We start from the raw sequence: 19,550 nt of genomic DNA on the forward strand, positions 1-19,550 counted from the left end.
GTTCCCGGGCTGCGGGGGGGGGGGGGGGGCAGCCGCCCCGGCCTGCCCGGCCCCACCCGGGGGGTGCCCGCGGGGGGGGGGGGGGCTGCACCCACCCCCGGCCCGTTCCCACGCTGCGGCGGGGTGCGGGGAGCCGGGCTGGGGGGGCCGGGTCCCCCCCGCGGAGGGGACAGCGGGGAGGGACAGCACGGGGGGGGGGGGGGGGCCGTGTGCCGCAGGGCTGTCGGGGTGCTGGGCTGGCACGGGGGGGTGACACCGTGTCCCTCTGTCGCGACATGCGATGGTGACTGCGGGGGGCGGGCAGGCTGTGCGGCTCTGGGGGGGTGCGGGGGCCCTGCCGATGCCCCCCCCCCGGCTCGTGACCGCTGGGGGGGGGCGGGGGCCGTGTCCCCGCTGTGACGGCGCTGCGGGGGGGGGGGGGGGCGGGGAGGGGGGCGCGTCCCGGACGCTGTCACCGCATCCCCGCGCTCCGGTGCCGGTCCCGGGGGGGAGGAAGGTGGGGGGGGGCGGGCAGGTGCCGGCGGCGGAGCCGGGGGGGGGCGGCGGCGGGGCGGGGCGGCGGGGCCGGGGGCGGCGGCTCGGCGGGGAGCGGCGCAGCAGGCGCGGGGCGGGCGGGGAGCGGCGCCGGGGCCCGATCCCGACCGGAGCCGCCGCCGCCGCCGCCCATGGGCCCCTGAGCCGCCGCCGCCGCGCCCGGGCGGCCATGAAGCCGCTGGAGAAGTTGCTGAAGAAACCGGGCTCGCACCTGCCCGCCCGCCCCGCCGCCCCCCCGGCACCGGGATCGGGCCCGGGGCCGGGATCGGGCCCGCGGCGGCAGAGCCTGTCGCGCCCCCCGCCCACCCCCCCCGACGAACCGGGGGGCGAGGGCCGGTGGCTGGAGCTGCGCCCGCCCGAGGCCCCGCTCCGCTCCCCCGAAGACCCCTCCCCGGGCGGGGACCGGGAGCCGCCGAGCCCCGAGCCCCCCCCGCCCCCCGCCCGCTGCGGCTGCGGCTGCGCCCCCCCCGCGCCCGCACCCCCCGAGCGCCTCCTGCCCGCGCTGCTCGAGCGGCTCCCGGCGGGCGGCGGGCACGGCCGCGGCTGCCCAGCAGGTACCGGGGGTCGGGGCGGGGGGGAGGCGGCGGGAACCCCCCCGAGGGGTGCTGCGGGGGGGGCGCGGGCGGGCGCTGCGGTGGGCGCTGCTGGGGGGCGATGCGGCAGCGGGGGGGGTGGCGGGCGCCCACCCGGCGGCTGCCCGGGGGGATGCGGTGATGGGGGCGGGGGGGGGGGTGGGCACCGCGGAGCCCGGTGTGCCCGGTTGCGGGGGGCAAGGTCGGGGGGGAGCGCAGCCTCCCGGCTCTTCTTTAACGTTTCACCGGTGCTAAAATTAACCCCGGGGGGGCGGGGGGGGCCGGACTGGACCCCCCCTTCCTCCGGCACAAGCTGCCCGGTGCCCCCGCGCCGGGGAGGGGGGGAAGCCCGGGGCCGGGCTGGGCGCGCTCCCGAGCTGCGGGGGTCCCGGCGTGGCTCCGGGGGTCCCGGGGGTCCCGGGGGGGGGGGGCACCCCGGCCCCGCGCTCGGGGTACGGTGCCGGGTGGGGCTCCCCGCGGTGCGGGGGCCGTGCGGGTCGGGGCTGGCAGCGCCGGGCTCTGCCTGCGCCAACACGCTGCTGCCGGGCGCGGGGGGGGCAGGAGCCAGCGCGGGGGGCCGGGGGGTGCCCCCCAGCCCCGCCCCCCCAGCGTGGGAAACCTGGCTCTGCGGCTGGGGAAACTGAGGCACGGCTGGAGGGGGCTGCGCCCTGCGGGGGGTGGGGGGGGGTTCGGGGGGGTGTTTGGCTCTTTCTGACCCCAGGCAGAGCCCGGGGGGGGGCTGGGGGTCGTGTGCCTGCACCCCCCGCTGCCCCCGGCCGCCCCAACGCGGGTGTGGGGCGCTGGATGTGGGGCGCAGGCCCTGCAGCGCCGGGGGGGCCGGGCCGGGGGGGGGCCGTGTCCCGCTTTCGGCAGCCGCCGGGTCCCGGCAGGCACCGTGCCCCGGCGCGGTGGTCCCGGGGGAGCCGCAGCCCCCGCTCGGCACAGATCCGCGGCCCGGTTAACGGGCTGGGGGCTGGGGGGGCCGGGGGGGGCTCAGCACGGCCCCTCTGACCCGGACGGGCCCTGGGGGCTCACCGGGATCCCCGGTACAGCCACGGCCCCCCCGGGCACCCCGCCGGCCGGGGACCCGCTCGGGGTCGAGGGTCGCTGCGGGGCTGGGCCGGGGAGCGGTGCCTCGGCCAAAGGTCGCGGCGGTGGCTGGGTGCTGGCGGGCACCGGCGTCGGCCCCTCGGCTCGCCCACCGGGCCGGGCCCCAGCGCCCTCGCCGGGGTCGGTGCCGCCTGCGCCGGGCCCGGAGAGCCCGGCGGTGGGCACCGGCGCGGGGTGCCCGCGGTGCCGCCGCCCCAGCGTTCGCTGCGCCCGCCCTGGCTGCCTGCCTCAGTTTCCCCGGTGCCCCGAGCCGTGTCCCGGTTTCAGGCCCTCGCCCGGGCGTCGCGGCTCGGGTCCCGCCCTGCCAGCGCCTCTGCCCCCGCGCCGCGCTGCGCCCGGGACCCGGCCGCGCCGTGGGGCTGGGAGCGGGTGCGTGACTCAGCGCGGGGCTCGGCGCGGGGCTCGGCGCGGGGCCCGGCAGCTCCCAGCGTCGCCCTGGGCGTTGGCATCGCTGCCCTTGGCTGCCCGCCGCGCCGGGCGGGGGGCTCGGGGGTGTCGGTGGGGCCCGGGCGGGGCGGGGGGCCCACGCCTGCGCCCCCCGCCTCCCCCAGAGTCGCTGCTGGACGATGTGGTGCTCACCCACTCGCTCTTCCTGCCCACCGAGCGCTTCCTGCAGCAGCTGCTCCAGCAATATCCTTGGGGGGCACGGGGGGGGCACCGCGGGGCTGCGGCGAGGAGGGGTCCGAGGCTGGGCATGAGGAGGGCACCGGGGTGCGGTAACGGTGGGCGTGAGGTCGCAGTGGGGAGGGGTCTGAGCTTGGGCACGGGGGGGGGGGGCATGAGGGTGGCACAAGGAGGGTGCAACCAGGGGGACATCGGAGGGGGGGGCATGAGGGTGACAACAGGGTGGGCAGGAGGGTGGCACAAGGGTGGGCATGGGGTTGCGAGGAGTAGGGGGGCACGAGGAGGGCAGCAGGGTGCCATGGGGGGGGCAGGCGGGAGCAGCAAGGAGGGTGCTGGGGTGCTCTGGGGGGGGCATCGGGGTGCCCGGGGGGTGGGCGCGAAGGTTTGGGTGCAAGGCGGGCAGTGGGGTGCAGCGGGGTGGGCCCTCGGGTGCTGCCAAGGGGTGCCCGCGGGCTGGGGGGTCCCTCCTGGGCACGACACCTCCTTGACGGTGGCACCTTCGTGCTGGTGGGGGGCAGCCCCCCCCCACGCTGGGAGGGGGGGGCCGGGCTGCGGCGCAAGCGGGCGGTGCTGGCCGTGCTGCTCCAGTTCCTCGAGACCTACAAGGGGCTGCTGCAGGAGGAGGAGAGCGCCGGGAGGGTGATCAAGGTGGGTGTCCCCCCCCAAACAGACCCCCAGCCCCCGCAGCCCCCCGCCCTGAGCCCCTCTGGCCCCCCCCAGGAGCTCTACCTGCTCATCATGAAGGACACCTCGCTCTACCACGACCTGGAGGACGAGATCCTGAAGCTGCACCAGCTGGTGGAGACCGTGGAGCTGAGGTGAGCGGGGGTCCCCGGGGGAGCAGGGGGGTCCCCAGAGGGGCCGGGGGTCCCTGGGGGTCGGGGGGTCCCTGGGGGAGCAAGGAGGTCCCCAGAGGGGCCGGGGGTCCCTGGGGGTTGGGGGGTCCCCAGAGGGGCTGGGGGGTCCCTGTGGGTCGGGGGGTCCCTGGAGGGGCCGGGGGTTCCTGTGGGTTGGGGGGTGCCTGGGGGAGTAAGAGGGGTCCCCAGAGGGGTCGGGGGGTCCCCAGAGGAGCCGGGGTCCCCATGGGTCAGGGGGTCCCTGGAGGAGCAAGGGGGGTCCCCAGAGGGGGCAGGGATCCCTGTGGGTCGGGGGGTCCCTGGGGGAGCAAGGGGGTCCCCAGAGGGGTCGGGGGGTCCCCAGAGGAGCCGGGGGTCCCCGTGGGTCAGGGGGTCCCTGGAGGAGCAAGGGGGGTCCCCAGAGGGGGCAGGGATCCCTGTGGGTCAGGGGGTCCCTGGGGGAGCAAGGGGGTCCCCAGAGGGGCCGGGGGGTCTCTGGGAGGGCCCAGGAGTTGTGGTCCTTGGGGATGCCCAGGAGCTGGGGGGGGATCGTGGGCTCATTAGCAGCCCCTTGGTAATGAGCACGGGGCAGGGTGGGGGGCTCGGGGGTGCTGGCTGGGGGGTCCCCGCCTGACCCCGCGCCGGTGCCGCAGGGTGGCCGACGAGACGCCCCCCCCGAACAAGCAGGTGAAGCCGCTGTTCCGGCACTTCCGCCGCATCGACTCGTGCCTGCAGACGCGCGTGGCTTTCCGGGGCTCCGACGAGAGTGGGTGACCGCGGGGGGGGGGCCGGGGGGGGGCCGGGTGCCAGTGTCCCCCCCGCTCACCCGCCGCCGGCTGCCAGCGGCCGCGCCGCCTCCGTGCCTCAGTTTCCCCAGCTGGCGCCGAGGAGCTTCCCCAGGGCGGCGGCGGGGTCCGGGGCGGTGGCGGGGTCCGGCACGGCCCTGACGCCCCCCCCCGGCCCCCTCCCCAGTTTTCTGCCGCGTGTACCTGCCCGACCACTCGTACGTCACCATCCGCAGCCGCCTCTCGGCCTCGGTGCAGGACATCCTGGCCTCGGTCACCGAGAAGCTGCAGCACTCCGAGGAGCGCGGCCACCAGACCCTCATCCTCGTCGCCGTGGCCTCGTCCGGAGGTGCCCGCGGGGCCGGGGCGGGGTGGTGGGTCGCGGGCGGGGGGTCCGGTGGGCGCTGACCCCCCACCCGCGCTCTGCCCGCAGAGAAAGCCGTGCTGCAGCCCAGCGAGGAGTGCGTCTTCACCACGCTGGGCATCAACAGCCACCTCTTTGCCTGCGCCAGGGACTCCTTCGACGCCCTGGTGAGCCCCGCCGGGACCCCCCGGGGTGGGGTGGGGGGCACGGGGACCCTCCTGCCGGACCCCCGCGGTCCGGCCCCGCGCTCCGACCCCGCCGCAAGCGTCCCCGCGCCCAGGTGCCGCTGCCCGAGGAGATCCCGGTGGTGGCGGGGGACTCGGAGCTGCAACGCGCTGAGCCGGAGGAGATCGCCAACCACCTCACCGCCTTCCACTGGGAGCTCTTCCGCTGCGTCCACGAGGTGCCGGGGGTGCCGGGGGGCTGGGGGCACCCCACGCCGTGGCTCGGGGGTCCCTGACCCGGCGTGCCCCCCACCCCGGCAGCTGGAGTTCGTGGATTACGTCTTCCACGGGGAGCGGGGCCGGCGGGAGACGGCCAACCTGGAGCTGCTGCTGCAGCGCTGCAGCGAGGTGCAGCACTGGGTGGGCACGGAGCTGCTGCTCTGCGAGGCGCTCGGCCGGCGCGCCCACCTGCTCAAGAAGCTCATCAAGGTGGCCGCCATGTGAGTGCGGGGCTGGGGGGGCGCGGGGGGGCGCGGGGGGGGTCCCCTGCCTGCCCCTCACCCTCCCCCCCCCGCAGATGCAAGCAGAACCAGGACATGCTCTCCTTCTACGCCATCGTCATCGGGCTCAACAACGCGGCCGTCAGCCGCCTGCGCCTCACCTGGGAGGTGAGGGGGGCTGGGGGTGCCCCGCGACCCCCCCCCGGCTGCTCCTGGACCCCCACCCCTCCGGGGACTCACGGCCCCCCCGGCCTTGTCTTGCAGAAGCTCCCCGGGAAATTCAAGAATCTCTTTCGGAAGTTTGAGAACCTGACGGTGAGAGGGGCCTGGGGAGCCGCGGGCGTTGGGCCCCCCCGTGCCCCCCCAAGGGGTGTTTGGGGGGCTGGTGGGCAGGGATGTGCCCACGCCCCCCCCCAGCCCCCCAGCAGTGGCCACAGCCCTGTGCCCACGGCAGCCAGTGTGGGGGGGGTCCGGGGCTGGCTGGGCAGGGTGCTGGCACCCATGGGGGGCTGCCCCCCACCCCAGACCTGACCCCCCCGCCCGCCCCCCCCCAGGACCCCTGCAGGAACCACAAGACCTACCGGGAGGTGCTGGCCAAGATGAAGCCCCCCCTCATCCCCTTTGTGCCGCTCATCCTCAAAGGTGAGGGGGGCACGGGGGGCTGCCCGCACCCCACAGGGCTGGGGGTCCCGCTGTCACCCCCCGGGCCCCCCTCACCCCCCCTCGCCCCCAGATCTGACCTTCCTGCATGAGGGCAGCAAGACCCTCCTGGATGGGCTGGTCAACGTGGAGAAGCTGGTGGGTGCCCCTCGCTGGGGGGGGGGGGGGGGGGGACACGACATGGCCGAGGGACCCCCAAGGCAAGGCCAGGGGTGGGGGGGCCCCCCAAGGGGCTGGGGCGCTGCAGTGGGGTGGGGGGCCCTGGGGGGTGCAGGGTCCCCGGGCTGCAGAATAGGATCCAGGGGGTGTGTGTGGGGGGTGTCCCTGGGGATGGGGGTGCCCCAGGGTGTGCAGGGTCCCGCGGGGGGGGGGTCGGTCCCCAGGGTCCTGGGGGGCGGGTGGTGGCTGGGGGTCCGGGCAGGGTCGTGGGGGGTCGGGGGCTGACGGGGGGGTGCTCTCTGCCCCAGCACTGCATCGCCGAGAAAGTGAGGACCGTCCGGAAGTACCGGAGCCGCCCGCTCTGTGAGTGGGGTGGGGGGCCGGGACCCCCCCGGGACCCCCCGCAGCCCCGGCTGGGTGGGGGCGAGGGGCCAGCGCTGTGGGAGGGGGCTGAGCCCGCGGGGTGGGGGGAGGTGCATGGCCCCGCGCCCCTGGTGCAGGCCCCGGGGGGTGGGGAGGTGTCTGGACCCGCGTCCCCGTCCCCACATCCCTGCATCTCCATCCCCGCATCCCCACATCCCTGCATCTCCATCCCCATCCCCACATCCCTGAATCCCTGTCCCCACATCTCCATCCCTGCATCCCAGCATCCCCACATCTCCTCCATCCCCACATCTCCACCCCTGCGTCCCCACCCCTGCATCCCCACATCCCCGTCCCTGCATCTCCATCCCCGCATCCCCCCCGCATCCCCCCTGCATCCCTACATCTCCATCCCTGCATCCCCACATCCCTGAATCCCTGTCTCCACATCTCCACCCCTGCATCCCTGCATGCCCGCATCCCTGTCCCTGCATCCCCGGATCTCCATCCCCACGTCCCCACATCTCCATCCCTACATCACCACCTTCCTGCATCCCTGTATCCCCATCCCTGTATCCCCACATACCCATCTCCATATCCTCGCATCCCTGCATCCCAGCATCCCCACAGCCCTGTGTCCCCACATCTCCATCCCCACATCCCTACATCCCTGCATCCCCCTCCCTGCATCCCTGTGTCCCCACATCCCTGTGTCCCCACATCCCTGTGTCCCCACATCCCTGTCCCCGCATCCCCCCATCCCTGTCACCACGTCCCCACATCCCCATCCCCGTCCCTGCGCCCCGGTCGCTGCGCGGAGCGGCCCCCCCGCCACTGTCCCCCCCCCAGGCCTGGAGCTGGAGGCCTCCCCCAGCCAGCTGCAGACCAAGGCCTACGTGCGGCAGCTGCGCGTCATCGACAACCCGGCGCTGCTGGGCGAGCTCTCCCGCAAGCTGGAGCCGGGCGGCCAGTGAGGGGGGCGGGGGGGGCGGGGGGGGCCTGGGGGGGCGGGGGGGGCCCTGGGGGGGCCCGGGGACCCCCCCCGCCCGGGGCCCCCCCAGCACTGACGCACTTTGCCCGGGGGGACCAGCCTGGGGGGGGGGGGAGGGCGGCAGGTTTGGGGACCCCGGGTGCATTCCCCTCCCCCCCCATTCCCCCTGGCACCCCACTGCCCCTCCCCCCCTCAGCTGGGTGCAGGGACCCCCGGGGGGCCCCGTGTCCCCCCCCCCTCCCGTTTTTGTACGTGCCCCGCCCCCCAGACGTGTATATTTTGTACCAAAGCGCAGCCCGGAACTGTACATTTATTTTTTAAGAAAAAGGAGGAAAAAATAAAAAAAAAAAAAAGGAAAAAAAACCCCAAAAAAAGCTGGGGGGGGGGCGGGGAGCCCCAGTGAAAGGCTGTCCCGGCGCGCGCCTGCTGACGTCACGCTGGGGAGGGCGGTCACAGCCGTGCTGCTGCGTGACGTCATGCCGGGGGCAGCGCGGGCGGAGGGTCACGCCCCCCCATGACCCGGGCCTCGACCTCCTCAAGATGGCGACAACCACGGGTTCCGCCCGACCTTCCCAACATGGCGGCCGAGCTGGGCCGCGGCGCCTCCTGCCTGCCGCGACGGCTGGGCCCGGAGCGGGGGGTCACTCCCCGGCGCCGCCGCGCTCCCCTCGCTCCTCGGGCGCCCGCGGAACCGGGCCCTCCCTCCACCCGGTTGCCCTTCCCGAGGCGGCGGAGCCCGTTCCACCATGGCCGCCCGACCTCCCCAGCATGGCGCCGCGGCCCCGCCGCCCCCCGAGCCCCGCCCACATCCGGTCCGGGCTGCGCAGGCGCAGGAGGGGCGGCGGCCGCCATTTTGTTCGGCGGCGGCTGGAGGCCGGACGGGGCCGCGGGGCCGCGTTTCCGGGTGCGGCGGGAGGAGGCCGCGGGGCGCGGGTGAGTGCGGGGCTCCGGGCCGGGGGCTGCCGGTGGGTACGGGGCACCGGGCCGGGGGTTGAGGGGCCTCTGGGCGCCGGGGCTGCACCCGCGGGGCCTCTCCGTGGAGTGGGGCGGCGCGGGGCCTCCGAGGAGCCCGGGGCCGGCGGGATGCGGCGGGACCGGGCCGGCCCTGCGTGCGCGGGCCGCGGCGGGGTCCGCAGGCGCGGCTGAACCGGGGCGTTGGCGGGGGGGAGCTCCGCGGGGGTCCCGGGAGGGCCGCTCCCCGCGTCCCGGGCAGGGGCCCGTCACCGCCTCCCCTTCGCCCCCCTCCCGGGGGAGCGGGAGGGCCCCGGGTCGGCCTGCGGGCAGCCGCCGCGGGAGCTCAGCGTGCCGGGTTGTGCCGTCCCGGGAGGGACGCGGTGGTCCGGGGGTCCCCGGGGCAGGGGGGGATGCGGGGGTCCCCGGGCAGGGACGCGGGACCGGTTGCTCCCTGGGCCCGGCTCTGCCTGCGAGCAGCCGAGTGCGGGGCCGTGCTGCCCGGGCCGCCAAGGGCTGCGGCAGGGGCCGAGCTCTCCCGTCTGCTCCGGGTCACAGAATCCCAGAATCCCAGCATGGCAGGGGTTGGAAGGGACCTCTGTGGCTCACCCAGCCCAACCCCCTGCCCCCCGGGTCCACCGGCCGCCCTCCCCGCACGGCCGTGCAGCCGAGCCCGATGCTGCCTGGGCAGTGCCCCGGCCCCCAGGACCGGATTCCTGCTGCAGGGTTATGCTCCAGAGCCCGCTCGTGAGCAGGCGCGGGACATCGGTGATGGTTTCCTGCGTGTCCTTGGGGACAGAGGGCGAGCGGCGGCACCGTGGGACGAGCAGCCGCAGCGTTTCCCCCCGCAGAGGATCAGCAGAGCTGATGCAGGGGTTGTGCCTGGGCTGGAGCGCGTGGCTGGCCCCGGTGAGCCGCTCTCGCCCAGCCCAGCTCTGTGTTCACGGGATTCCCCGTGCGTCCTCAGGAGGGACGCTGCTGGGTTCAGGCTGCGGGGTACGCGTGCCTCGTGTGGGCTGCGCCTGGACACCGTGCTGTCCCTCCTGTCCCTCTTCGGGGCCCTGCTCCCGCCGAGGCGTTGCTCAGGTTGGTGTTTGCTCTGTCATGGAGAAGCTGCTGAGCCCAGGCCTGGGGGAGGCAGCAGCCAGGGTGGGCTCGGCACAGAATCCCAGCATGGCAGGGGCTCGAAGGGACCTCTGTGGGTCCCCCAGCCCAGCCCCCTGCCCAAGCAGGGTCACCCAGAGCAGGCTGCACAGCACCGCGTCCAGGCGGGGCTGGAATATCTCCAGAGAAGGAGACTCCACAGCCTCCCTGGGCAGCCTGGGCCAGGGCTCCGGCACCCTCAGAGGGAAGAAGTTCTTCCCCCTGTTCAGCTGGAGCTTCCTCTGCCCCAGTTTGTGCCTGTTGCCCCTTGTCCTGTTGCTGGGCACCGCTGGAAAGAGTCTGGCCCCATCCTCCTGACCCCCACCCTGCAGATATTTATCGGCATTTCGAAGGTCCCCTCGAGCCCGGCGCTGCGCAGCGTGCGCTGAAGCAGCTCATCTTCCCGGCACTGCTCGGAGACAGGTTTCTTGCGGGGTTTAGCTTGAATCCTCCTTGCTGTTAACTGTGGCTCTGCTCCAGCTGCCCCCTGTGCGAGTGGGGAGGGGGCCCAGGCTGTGTGTCACCCCCCCCGGCCTGGACTTGGGCAGCGTTTCCAGGCCCCGTGGGGCGGGATGCAGAGTGGGGAGATGCCTGTTGCCCCCTGACCCTCAGCTGACGTGGGGAGCTGGACGCCCCGAGACAGGCCCGCTCCTGGTCTCCCACCCTGCCGCCCAGGCGAGGCGCGGGCTGGGGGCCGCTGCCCCCCAGCTGGTGGGACGGCAGCGAGGAGCCGGTGCAGCAGCGGCCTCGGGCCAGGGGGAGGCAGAGGCTTTGCACAGAAGTCGTTCTGAGGAGCCGCAGCCTGCGCGCGGGGCTGAGCGGGAGCCCTCGGACAGGAGCCGCGGTCCCACGTCGGCCTCGCTTCACCTTTGGCAGACTTGGCCGCGGGTGGGTGTCCGCCCGGCGTGCTCTGGCCTGGTCTCTGGTGCGCGGCATCGCTGCCCCGCTGGCGCCTGCCAGAGAGGAGCTAATCTGACCTGGCTCCCGTCTGCGCTGCCGAAGGACTCGGCTCGGTTTGCGGATGAGGTGTGAATCTGCCCGGCTCCAGCTCGGACGTGCTCTGCGGGGCGAAGCTACCTGGCGAACGCGTCCTCTGCCTTTCGCAGCTCGCTGCCTGCGTTCCTTCCCGCCGGTCGCAGCTTGTCACGCGTGTCCTGTGCAGCCTGCTCTGGGTGACCCTACTTGGGCAGGGGGTTGGGCTGGGGGACCCCCAGAGGGCCCTGCCAGCCCCTGCCATGCTGGGATTCTGGGATTCTGCGTCGGGTCCCCCAGGGTGCTTCAGCCGAGCCCCCCGGGGAGACATCTCCCCTTCGCACCCCGTGTGACGGCCGCCGCGCTCCCCGCCGGTGGGGGCTGCCGGGCGCTGGCATGGCAGCTCTCCACTCGCAGCCACGCAGCGCTGCTGGGACGCGCAGGCAGGGCCCGTTTCCCATGGCCGTGCCGGGGCCGGGAGCACAGACCCCTCTTTGTGCTGGGGGGCACAAGGGGGGGCCTGGCTTCGTCCCTCTGTGAACAAATGGGAGCTGTGGGCCCCGCTGTGCCGAGCTGGTGCCACGTGGAGCAGGTGTCGTGCCCGGCGCCGAGACGTGAGCGTGGCACAGAGCGGAGCAGGGCTGACCAGTGCCACCTCCAGCAGCGCTGCCCGTCCCAGCGCCGCGGGTCCGTCCGAGTGACTTTCTGCCGCGGACGGCAGCTCTGCGGTCCCGCAGCGTGGCGGGCCGGCCGGTGCCACCGATGTGCGGGGCCGCAAAGCTCTCGGCTGCTGCGGCCGCAGCGTGTTAGACCCTGAGACGAAAGTCGCTGCGCAGCGTGCCGCTCCGCTGCTGCAGGATCTTCTGCTCCCGCTGACGGCGTTCCCCCGAGGCGAGGCGTGCCAGCCCCCCCCAGCGCCAAGGTGACGGGCACGTTCCAGGCCAGGGCTCGCTTCCCGCTGCGCTTTGCCTTAGAGTGCTGCTGCCGAGGCGCCCTGGTCGCTGTCTGACCTACTTACTTACATCTGCCTGCTTGGAAGGAAGGCGGCTTGGCGCTGCCAAGGAAGCAGCTTTCTGCCGGGACGCAGAGCTGGGAGGAGGGAGCGGGGGAAGGTGCCCTCCTAACGAGGGGCTGAGCGTCTTGGGTTTCTGCCGCTGCCTTTGCCAGGGCAGCTCTGGAACGAGCGCGGCTCCCAGGGCTTGCTCCTCACTCTGATGTTACGAGGCTGGTTCCAAAATTAAACGGTCTTTTCCAGAGCTGAGCTGGGTTCTTCGTCACCGGCCTCGGGGGAGGCCCGCGGTGCTGGGAACCGACGCGGGACATGGGGTCTCCTGCAGCACGGAGGCTGTGGGGCTCCGCGCCCTGGCCTGGTGCTGGGGCTGGGGTGCCTCTCTGCTTCCTTCGGCCCATCCCCGCTCCCCTTCCTTCCTCGGGTGTTTCCCACAGGCCGTACCATACCCGTGGAAATTCCTGCTGCTCGGCACAACCGGCTGCACCGGCCGGAGCCGCGGCAGCCCCGTGCCCTGGGCGCAGGCTCTGCCTCGGCAGCCGCGGGGCGGAGGCAGCTCAGGGCGAGGGGAGAAGCTGCCGGGCGGGAGCGGAGGTTTGCAGGCTGCTCCGCTTTCCCCTTCCCGGTGGGAGCAGGCGAGGAGCTGCGAATGCTGCTCGGCAGCGCTGGCTCGCGGCGTGGCCCCGGGCAGACGTGGGTGTCGTGCCGGGCCCCGCGCCCTGCGACGCTGCGTGCTGGCGTGCGGTGCTGCTGCGCTCCAGCGTCCTCGTCAGGTCTGACAACGTGGACGAGGTCCTCTGCAGCCGGCTCTGGGTGACCCTGCTTGGGCAGGGGGTTGGGCTGGGTGACCCCCAGAGGGCCCTGCCAACCCCCGCCATGCTGGGATTCTGTCACCCGCTGCCGTGGGGCTCCGGCAGCGACGCACGCTGCGCTTCTTTGCGCCCGGGGCCTGTCCCTGCTTTCACCGAAGCAGCCGGGCACTGTCCCTGCGTGGCCAGCGCTGCTGGGGCTTGGGTCTTCCCTCGCCTGGGCTGGAGGCTGGGTCGGTGGCCCGGGGGTGCTCGTGGCTGTGCCCGGGAGCTGGGAGTGACGGGGTTGCGTCTGCGAGGGCGTCCGGCCCCGTCGCCGAGTCTCTCCGCCTGTCACAGCCCGTTACAGGATCACGTCTCGAAGAAAGCCCTCCTCTCCCTCTGCGCCGGCTGTGAATTTGCGGCGTGTTCTTGGCACCTACCGACCTGAGAAGCAGCCGAGCGTGGATCCGACTGTGCGAGAACTCGCTCTGCCGGGGCTTGGCTCGCTTTCCCCTCGGCCTTGGCACAGGCGCTGCCCTCCTGCTCCGACACCTCCCGCAGCTGCGGCTGTCGCAGCGAAGTCGCGTGGGGCTGGGCCCTCGCCGCCTTCGCCCTCCTGCCCCAGCGAGGGCTCCGTCCCGTCGATCCGCAGCGCCGCTCGGCCCGGCTGCGAGGTCTCTGCAGCTCTGGGGTCTCGCACGAACATCGGGTGTGTGCGTGTGTCCCACAATAACGCTGAAGTGCTGGGTGTGCTGTGGTAGCTTGTAAATGTTCTCATAACTGACTGCAAACCTGCTCAGAGGAGAGATGCGTTTCTTCAGCCAACTGGATTTTTTAGAAGCAGTCAGCGATGGTTTTCGGAGTGGCTTCCTTCCAGCGCGGCCGTTGTGGCTTTGGGGTGGTTCGAGGTGACTTTGTTCTGCGGCGGGGACTGCGCCCTTGCAGCAGGCACCTCCCAGCAGCGTGCTCTCTGCCTCGGTTTCTTGCCCTGCGTATTCTGGATTGCGAATCGGCGCATCTCTGCTTGGCCTTTGCCTAGGAAAACCCTGAGAATACTTGGCGGGGTTTCGTGGAGCAGCAGGAGGCCTCGCGCTCCAGCCTGGCTCTAGCTCGGCTCCTTCGGCGCTGCTTCCCGCAGCCGGGCTCGGAGCGGCTCTTGCGAAGGCTGGCGAGCAGGCAGAGCCCCTGCGCCTCCGGCCTGCGGAGAGGGGTGGCCGAAGGGGCCGGAGCTGGCTCCGTCCGCAGCCCCGGCCGCAGGGGAGGAGGGAGGGAGCGTCACGGACACCTGGCAGGAGGTCGGGGACACCTGGGGGGGCACGGGGTGTCTGTTGGGGGGCTCTGACCCAGCCCCGGGTGCTGCCCTGCGGGGCAAAGGGGCCGAAGGGCTGCGGGCAGAGCAGGAGGCGGCCGCTGCGGGGTCTCGGGCGTGACTGAGCGCTCCGCTCGGGGTGCAGGGGCTCAAGCTGGAGCCGTCCTGCGGGACTGCAAAGGCGCAGCTGTTCTCATGGCAGCTCCTGAGAGCAGCGGGCTTCCAGGCGGCGTGTGTGCAGCTCACGGGCTTTCACCGGGGGTTTTTTTCCACAGTGGTCCCCAAACTCTCTGGGTAGGGGCTGGGGGACCGGGCAGACCGCTGGCGTTTCTCCTCAGACACCGGCACGGCCCGTTTGCTCGAGCTGTTGCGGAGACGTGGGCTGTTGGGCCGGGGCAGAGGGGGAAGGCGCAGCGATGTCGGCCCTTCGGCGCTGGCCCGGCGTCGCTTCTGCCGAGGGGGTGGCTCGGCGTGTTGCCAGCCGCTCGGGCGTTGGGGTGGGTCTGGGGGAAGAGCTCGGCGCGGGGGGTTGGTTTGAAAGCGTGGCCTTCCGCGGGGGCCCCCCTCCCATTAATGTGCTTTTTCTGGCAGACAGTTTTCTGGGCATTTTGCTGTCGCTGCCTCGTGACTCAGACCTGCGTCGGCCGGCGCTGCGGCAGCGGACGGTGTCGGCTCAGGGTGGCAGACTGGAGCTGGAGGCCGGTTGCCTGCGCCGGTGCAAGGCCGCTGGTGCTGCAGGCTCAGCGCCGCGGCGCGTCTGGTGCTGTTCGACACGAGGAAGAACTTCTTCCCTCTGAGGGTGCCGGAGCCCTGGCCCAGGCTGCCCAGGGAGGCTGTGGAGTCTCCTTCTCTGGAGATGTTCCAGCCCCCCTGGCCGCGGTGCTGTGCAGCCTGCTCTGGGTGACCCTGCTTGGGCAGGGGGTTGGGCTGGGTGACCCACAGAGGGCCCTGCCTACCCCCACCATGCTGGGATTCTGTGATTCTGAGAACTTCACGCTGTCGGGTTTGAGTGACGGTCAGAAGCACGGTGGGTGCTCTCGGCGTTCCTCGCCCTGCGCTCACAGCGTGTCACCCGGAGACTGGCGCTGCGCCGGGTCTGCTGTGCAGAGCCTGGGACGTGGCTCGTTAGCGCCTGCCTCTAAACGAGCCCAGCGTCAGCAGGCCCGGCGCTGCTGGGGGGCTGCAAAAGGCTCTGGGAGGTGGCTGGAGCCCTTCGCTGCTCCCTGTCCCGCTCGGAGCAGCCTGAGGCCGCCGATGTTTCCCTTCCCACCCTGCGCCTGGAGGAGCTCCCGGCCCTGTCGGCTCCAGCGTGCGGGCTCCGTTTGCTCTGAATGCGCAGGCAGCGTTGGAGCCTGCGGTGCAGGGGACGGTGCCTCGCTGGCAGTTGGTAAAAAGGCATTTTTATCTGCACGCTGACGCCGCCGGGCTCGGGAGCCGCGTCCCGCTCGGCAGCGCGTTGTTCTCCGCGAGGTGCGGGCCGTGCGGCACCTTATCCCCGGCCACGGGGCACTGCCCAGGCAGCCGGGAAGTCCCTGCGTCGCCCGCTGCTTCCTCCCGCTGGAACAACCGGAGACGTCCGTGGGACGGAGCGGTGGTTCGGAGCGGTTCCTGCCCGCTCCCCTCGTGTGCCACCTCTCCCTCCCGGCTTCCTTTCCCTCCTCGCCTGGCACACGGGACGGGGAGAGGCAGGGAAGCCTGCGGGCCCTCCTGGGACGGGCTTTTCCTGCGCTTCCCTTTGCCGCAGCCCCTAATGTCAGGACACGATTCCTCGCCACTGATTAAAGGTTTCCTCTGCCGAGCGGAGCTGAGCTCGGTGGGGAGCTGCTAAAGGACAGCCTGGCCATGGGGTCCCGTGGTGAGGGACCGGGAAGCCATGGCTCCGCCGAGGGCTGCGGAATTCGGCCCCGAGGCGTTAGAAACTTTTGTGTTCGAGGTTTTGTTAAAAATGCATTGTCAGTGACCGTGGGTTGTGAATAATTCACTGTGAACGTCTGAGTCCCGCGGGGCTGGAGTGTGTCTGTCTGTCTGCACGCAGAGATGCGCCGGCTCTTTGAGACGCTCCAAATCGAGGTGGCAGCTCGCTCTCTTAAAGCATGCTGATACGATTTTTAAAAGCCTGAATGACCTTAAATCCTGCGATGGCTGTCTTTCGGGATAAATTATTAATGTCGCGTCTTCAGCGCTGCCGAAGCCCTCGCTCCTCAGGAACGGGCAGAAATGTCAGGCTTCAGAGGACAGGGTCTGACTTTGGAAGGGCCGCGCTCAGGGTGCTGAGGAGCCGAGGGTTTGGATGGGGAGAGGTGGAAGATAAAGGCGCCCTGCGAGGCGGGGGCGGGAGGGAGGGTGCTGGGGAGGTCCAGCCTTGGAAGTCGTCCCCAAACCGGTGCAGCCGCATTCTGCAGCCGACATCAGAGGGCTGGAAATTCCTCTTGATCTGCAGTTCAAAGCCGCTGCCTCCCTGAGGATGAAGAGCTTCGTCTCGGGTTTGCAAATGCGGGCTGGCCGCGGCGTGGCTGGGAAACACAAATCCGCCGCAGCGCCCAAATCCCCCCGAAAAGCGAGGAAGCGCGCTGACGGCGTCTGAAGGTCGCTGCCGCCCGTCCTGCTCAAAAAGCAACCCCCCCCGAGGGACGAGCAGAATCCAGGGCTGCCTGCTGGAGAAGGCATTTCATATTTCATTTCCCTTTGTGGCACACGGGGACTTGAAACACGCCGGGGAGCCTGGCGTGCGGTGCTGGCCGGGCCACGTCTGGCTGGTTCCGCCGTTTCACGGGAGAGGGGGGCTGCCGAGTGTGACGTTCGTGGGTGTTAGCAGTGTTTTGAACCCAGGGCTGGAAGAGTGGGTTCCGAACGCTGCAGGACTGCCCCGGGGTCGGTGCCGCCATGGGGCGAGGGGTGCTGCAGTGGGGGGGGGTCCAGCGGGGCTGAGCAGCAGCTCTGGAAGCAGCTTCCTGCAGGGGAACCGTCTCTGCTCCACAGTGACAGCTTTTCACACGTCGCCTGCCTCCCGGTTTTCTCACGGCTTGCTGGGGTTTGGTTTTTTATTTTGAAAGGAAAGCTGACGTGCAAACCTGCCCGGCGCGGCTTAGCCAAAGACAAGCTCTCCTCTGCGCTTTGATCTGGCGGCTGTCTCCCTTGCTGCCCTGGTTCGGGTCTTCCCAGCCGCTTTCCCTGCAAGCGCAGCGAGCTGCCGCCGCGGCGTGGGGAGCTCTCAGAGGCTCGGATCTGGCTTGGTGAAAGGAGCCTGGTAACGAAGAACAAAGGAGAAGAAACGCAGAGACGTCGGCTGGCGGAGCGGCATTGTTTCAAAGGGCACAGCTTCCGCAAGGCGTACGCCAGACGCGAAGGGGTGGTGAGCAGTGCTGGGAGAACCCCCTGATTTTTTCTTCCTGGAGGATTTCGCTTGTGTCTCCCTAACCTTTATCAGCTCTGTCTGTCTGCACGAACATTAAAGATCGAGGTGTTATCTGAAGGACAAACACGGATCACTCTGGTGTTCCCACCCAGAGGTCTCGGCTTTTGTGGTGGTGTGAAATAATCAGCAGCCACCACGTGCCGAGTTCGGTGCCTCTTGATTTTGGTTTTTCAATGTGACCTTTGCTGTTAATCCACAACCTGAACGGGGCCGCGTGCTGAAATGAAATGACCTGTTTCTTGGGAATTCAGCTCCAGTTTATCCTCAAGCTGCTTTAGCTTAAACTCTCCTCTCCCCTCCTCTCGCCCTTCTAGGTCAGAGCCTTTATCTGAGTGCGAGTTTCGGTGCGGCCCTAGCTTTGAGGGCATGTTAGATACGGGGAGATAACGACTCATGGTTTACTTTGTAGAAATCCCCCTCTCCTCCCTGGCTGTGCTTACAGGAGGTAACGTTGCTGGGGGATCGTCCCTAGCTGCTCCGCCTGACGCAGGGCTGACGTGGGGGGCAGCAGGGCAAAGGGGGGGACCCGAGCAGCGTGCGGCCCTGGCAGACGTGGCACTGACTTGTTCTCCGGCAGCCGGCAGCGCCCGGTCTGTCCGTCTGCGTACGGCGAGGTGGGGTGTCCCTGTCGCAGGAGGGTCCGAAGGGTCTGCTGTGGCACCGAGGCGCAGGGCTGGGTGGGAAGCGTCGCCCCGTGAGTAACCAGCCGGCGCCGGAGCCTAACGGGGAGGTGGTGTGGGTGTTTCTGTTCCCATGGGTCGGGAGCGGAGGTGACGGCCCGCAGCGCTGGCACCGCTCCTGTGCTGGCTCAGGCCTGTGACACATGAGACGGAGTCAGGAGTCTCATTACCTGGCACGTTTCTCAGCTGTATTTCTGCTAATTGCCTCCGGCCGCTGGTGTTCAAACAAGGCCGGGGCTCTCCTGCCCGTCCCCTCCCTCCGGTCGTGCCACGCCGCCGTCCCGACGTCCCCCCGATGTCACGCTCTGCCCTGACAGCAGCTCGCGCCAGCCCGGCCCTGCAATCCCTCAGCGGGGTGGGAAGGAGCACGGAGGAGAAACACTCCTGTTGCAACACGTCCTGGCAGCGCCGGCAGGTCCCGGACGAGCACGTCGTGAGCCGTCTCTGGTCTTGCTGCGGTGGGAAAGGCACAGCCGGAATGGGTTTGCCGGGATTCGTTCCAGTCTGCGGAGCGTCCTGGCGCGGTGGGGCTGGAGGAGAAATCGCCCGACGTTGGCTCTGCAGTGCGAGGCCTTGAGCTCGTCTGGAGCAAAGTAGCGTGGGGGGAAGGTAGGGGGAAGGTGCGCTTCCGAGAGGAGGAGGGAGGCAGCTTCCTGGTGAGGTGGACGAGGACCTGTGGAGTCACGATGGTTCGAGCTCCTGCCGTTCCCGGCTGTGCAGAGGTGTGGCCGGTGCCACCAGCGAACCTGAGATCTCGGGTGACTTAGAAAACACCAGAAGACAGAGGGAGGAACATCTTCTCAATGAGGGTGTCTAGCTGAGGAGTTTTTCAATTGCTGGAAGAGCTGCTTTTAATTAAAAGGCATTTATTTACTTGTTTTCCTGAACCGCAGAGAGCTGGTGGTTTGCTGGAGGGCAGGGGAGCCGCCGGCATTGCAGCGAAGCTGCTGGTCTGTGTTTCACAGAATCCCAGCATGGCAGGGGTTGGCAGGGCCCTCTGTGGGTCACCCAGCCCAACCTCCTGCCCAAGCAGGGTCACCCAGAGCAGGGGGCACAGCACCGCGGCCAGGGGGGCTGGAATATCTCCAGAGAAGGAGACTCCACAGCCTCTCTGGGCAGCCTGGGCCAGGGCTCCGGCACCCTCAGAGGGAAGAAGTTCTTCCTCGGGTTCAGCTGGAGCTTCCTCTGCCCCAGTTTGTGCCCGTTGCCCCTTGTCCTGTCACTGGGCACCACTGGAAAGAGTCTGGCCCCGTCCTCCTGACCCCCACCCTGCAGATATTTAGAGGCATTTCTAAGGTCCTCTCTCAGCCTTCTCTTCTCCAGGCTGAACAAGCCCAGCTCCCTCAGCCTCTCCTCGTAGCAGAGATGCTCCAGTCCCCTCCTCATCCTCGTAGCCCTCCGCTGGACTCTCTCCAGTAGCTCCTCGTCTTTCTTGTTCTCAGACCTGTGCTGTGATCAGGGAGTGGGAATGTCTGACGTGAGGGTGGACCTGGCTTCCTCTGGTCTCTGTACCGTGGCATCAGGAAGTTGTAGTTTATGTCGTGGAAGGTGAGTCTCAGAAGGGATCTGGATTTTAGTACCTGATACAAACCACGTCAAAGGTCGTGGGCGCCTGGGT

The 19,550-nt window shown here is 70.8% G+C and overlaps 1 protein-coding gene across 1 annotated transcript; it reads left to right on the forward strand.

Annotated features, from left to right (window-relative positions):
- Window positions 1-639: 639 nt before the first annotated feature.
- On the forward strand, window positions 640-7,987 carry RAPGEFL1 (Rap guanine nucleotide exchange factor like 1). Its single transcript, XM_075443493.1, has 15 exons — window positions 640-1,088; window positions 2,768-2,846; window positions 3,338-3,488; window positions 3,561-3,658; window positions 4,330-4,442; window positions 4,649-4,810; window positions 4,895-4,992; window positions 5,106-5,228; window positions 5,311-5,489; window positions 5,567-5,657; window positions 5,754-5,804; window positions 6,044-6,131; window positions 6,223-6,287; window positions 6,617-6,671; window positions 7,521-7,987. Exons 1-15 carry the CDS (start codon window positions 704-706, stop codon window positions 7,643-7,645), a joined length of 1,863 nt encoding a protein of 620 aa, XP_075299608.1. The 5' UTR covers window positions 640-703; the 3' UTR covers window positions 7,646-7,987.
- Window positions 7,988-19,550: the final 11,563 nt, after the last annotated feature.

Source organism: Opisthocomus hoazin, chromosome 26 (assembly GCF_030867145.1).
Source record: "Opisthocomus hoazin isolate bOpiHoa1 chromosome 26, bOpiHoa1.hap1, whole genome shotgun sequence".
Taxonomy (NCBI): domain Eukaryota; kingdom Metazoa; phylum Chordata; class Aves; order Opisthocomiformes; family Opisthocomidae; genus Opisthocomus; species Opisthocomus hoazin.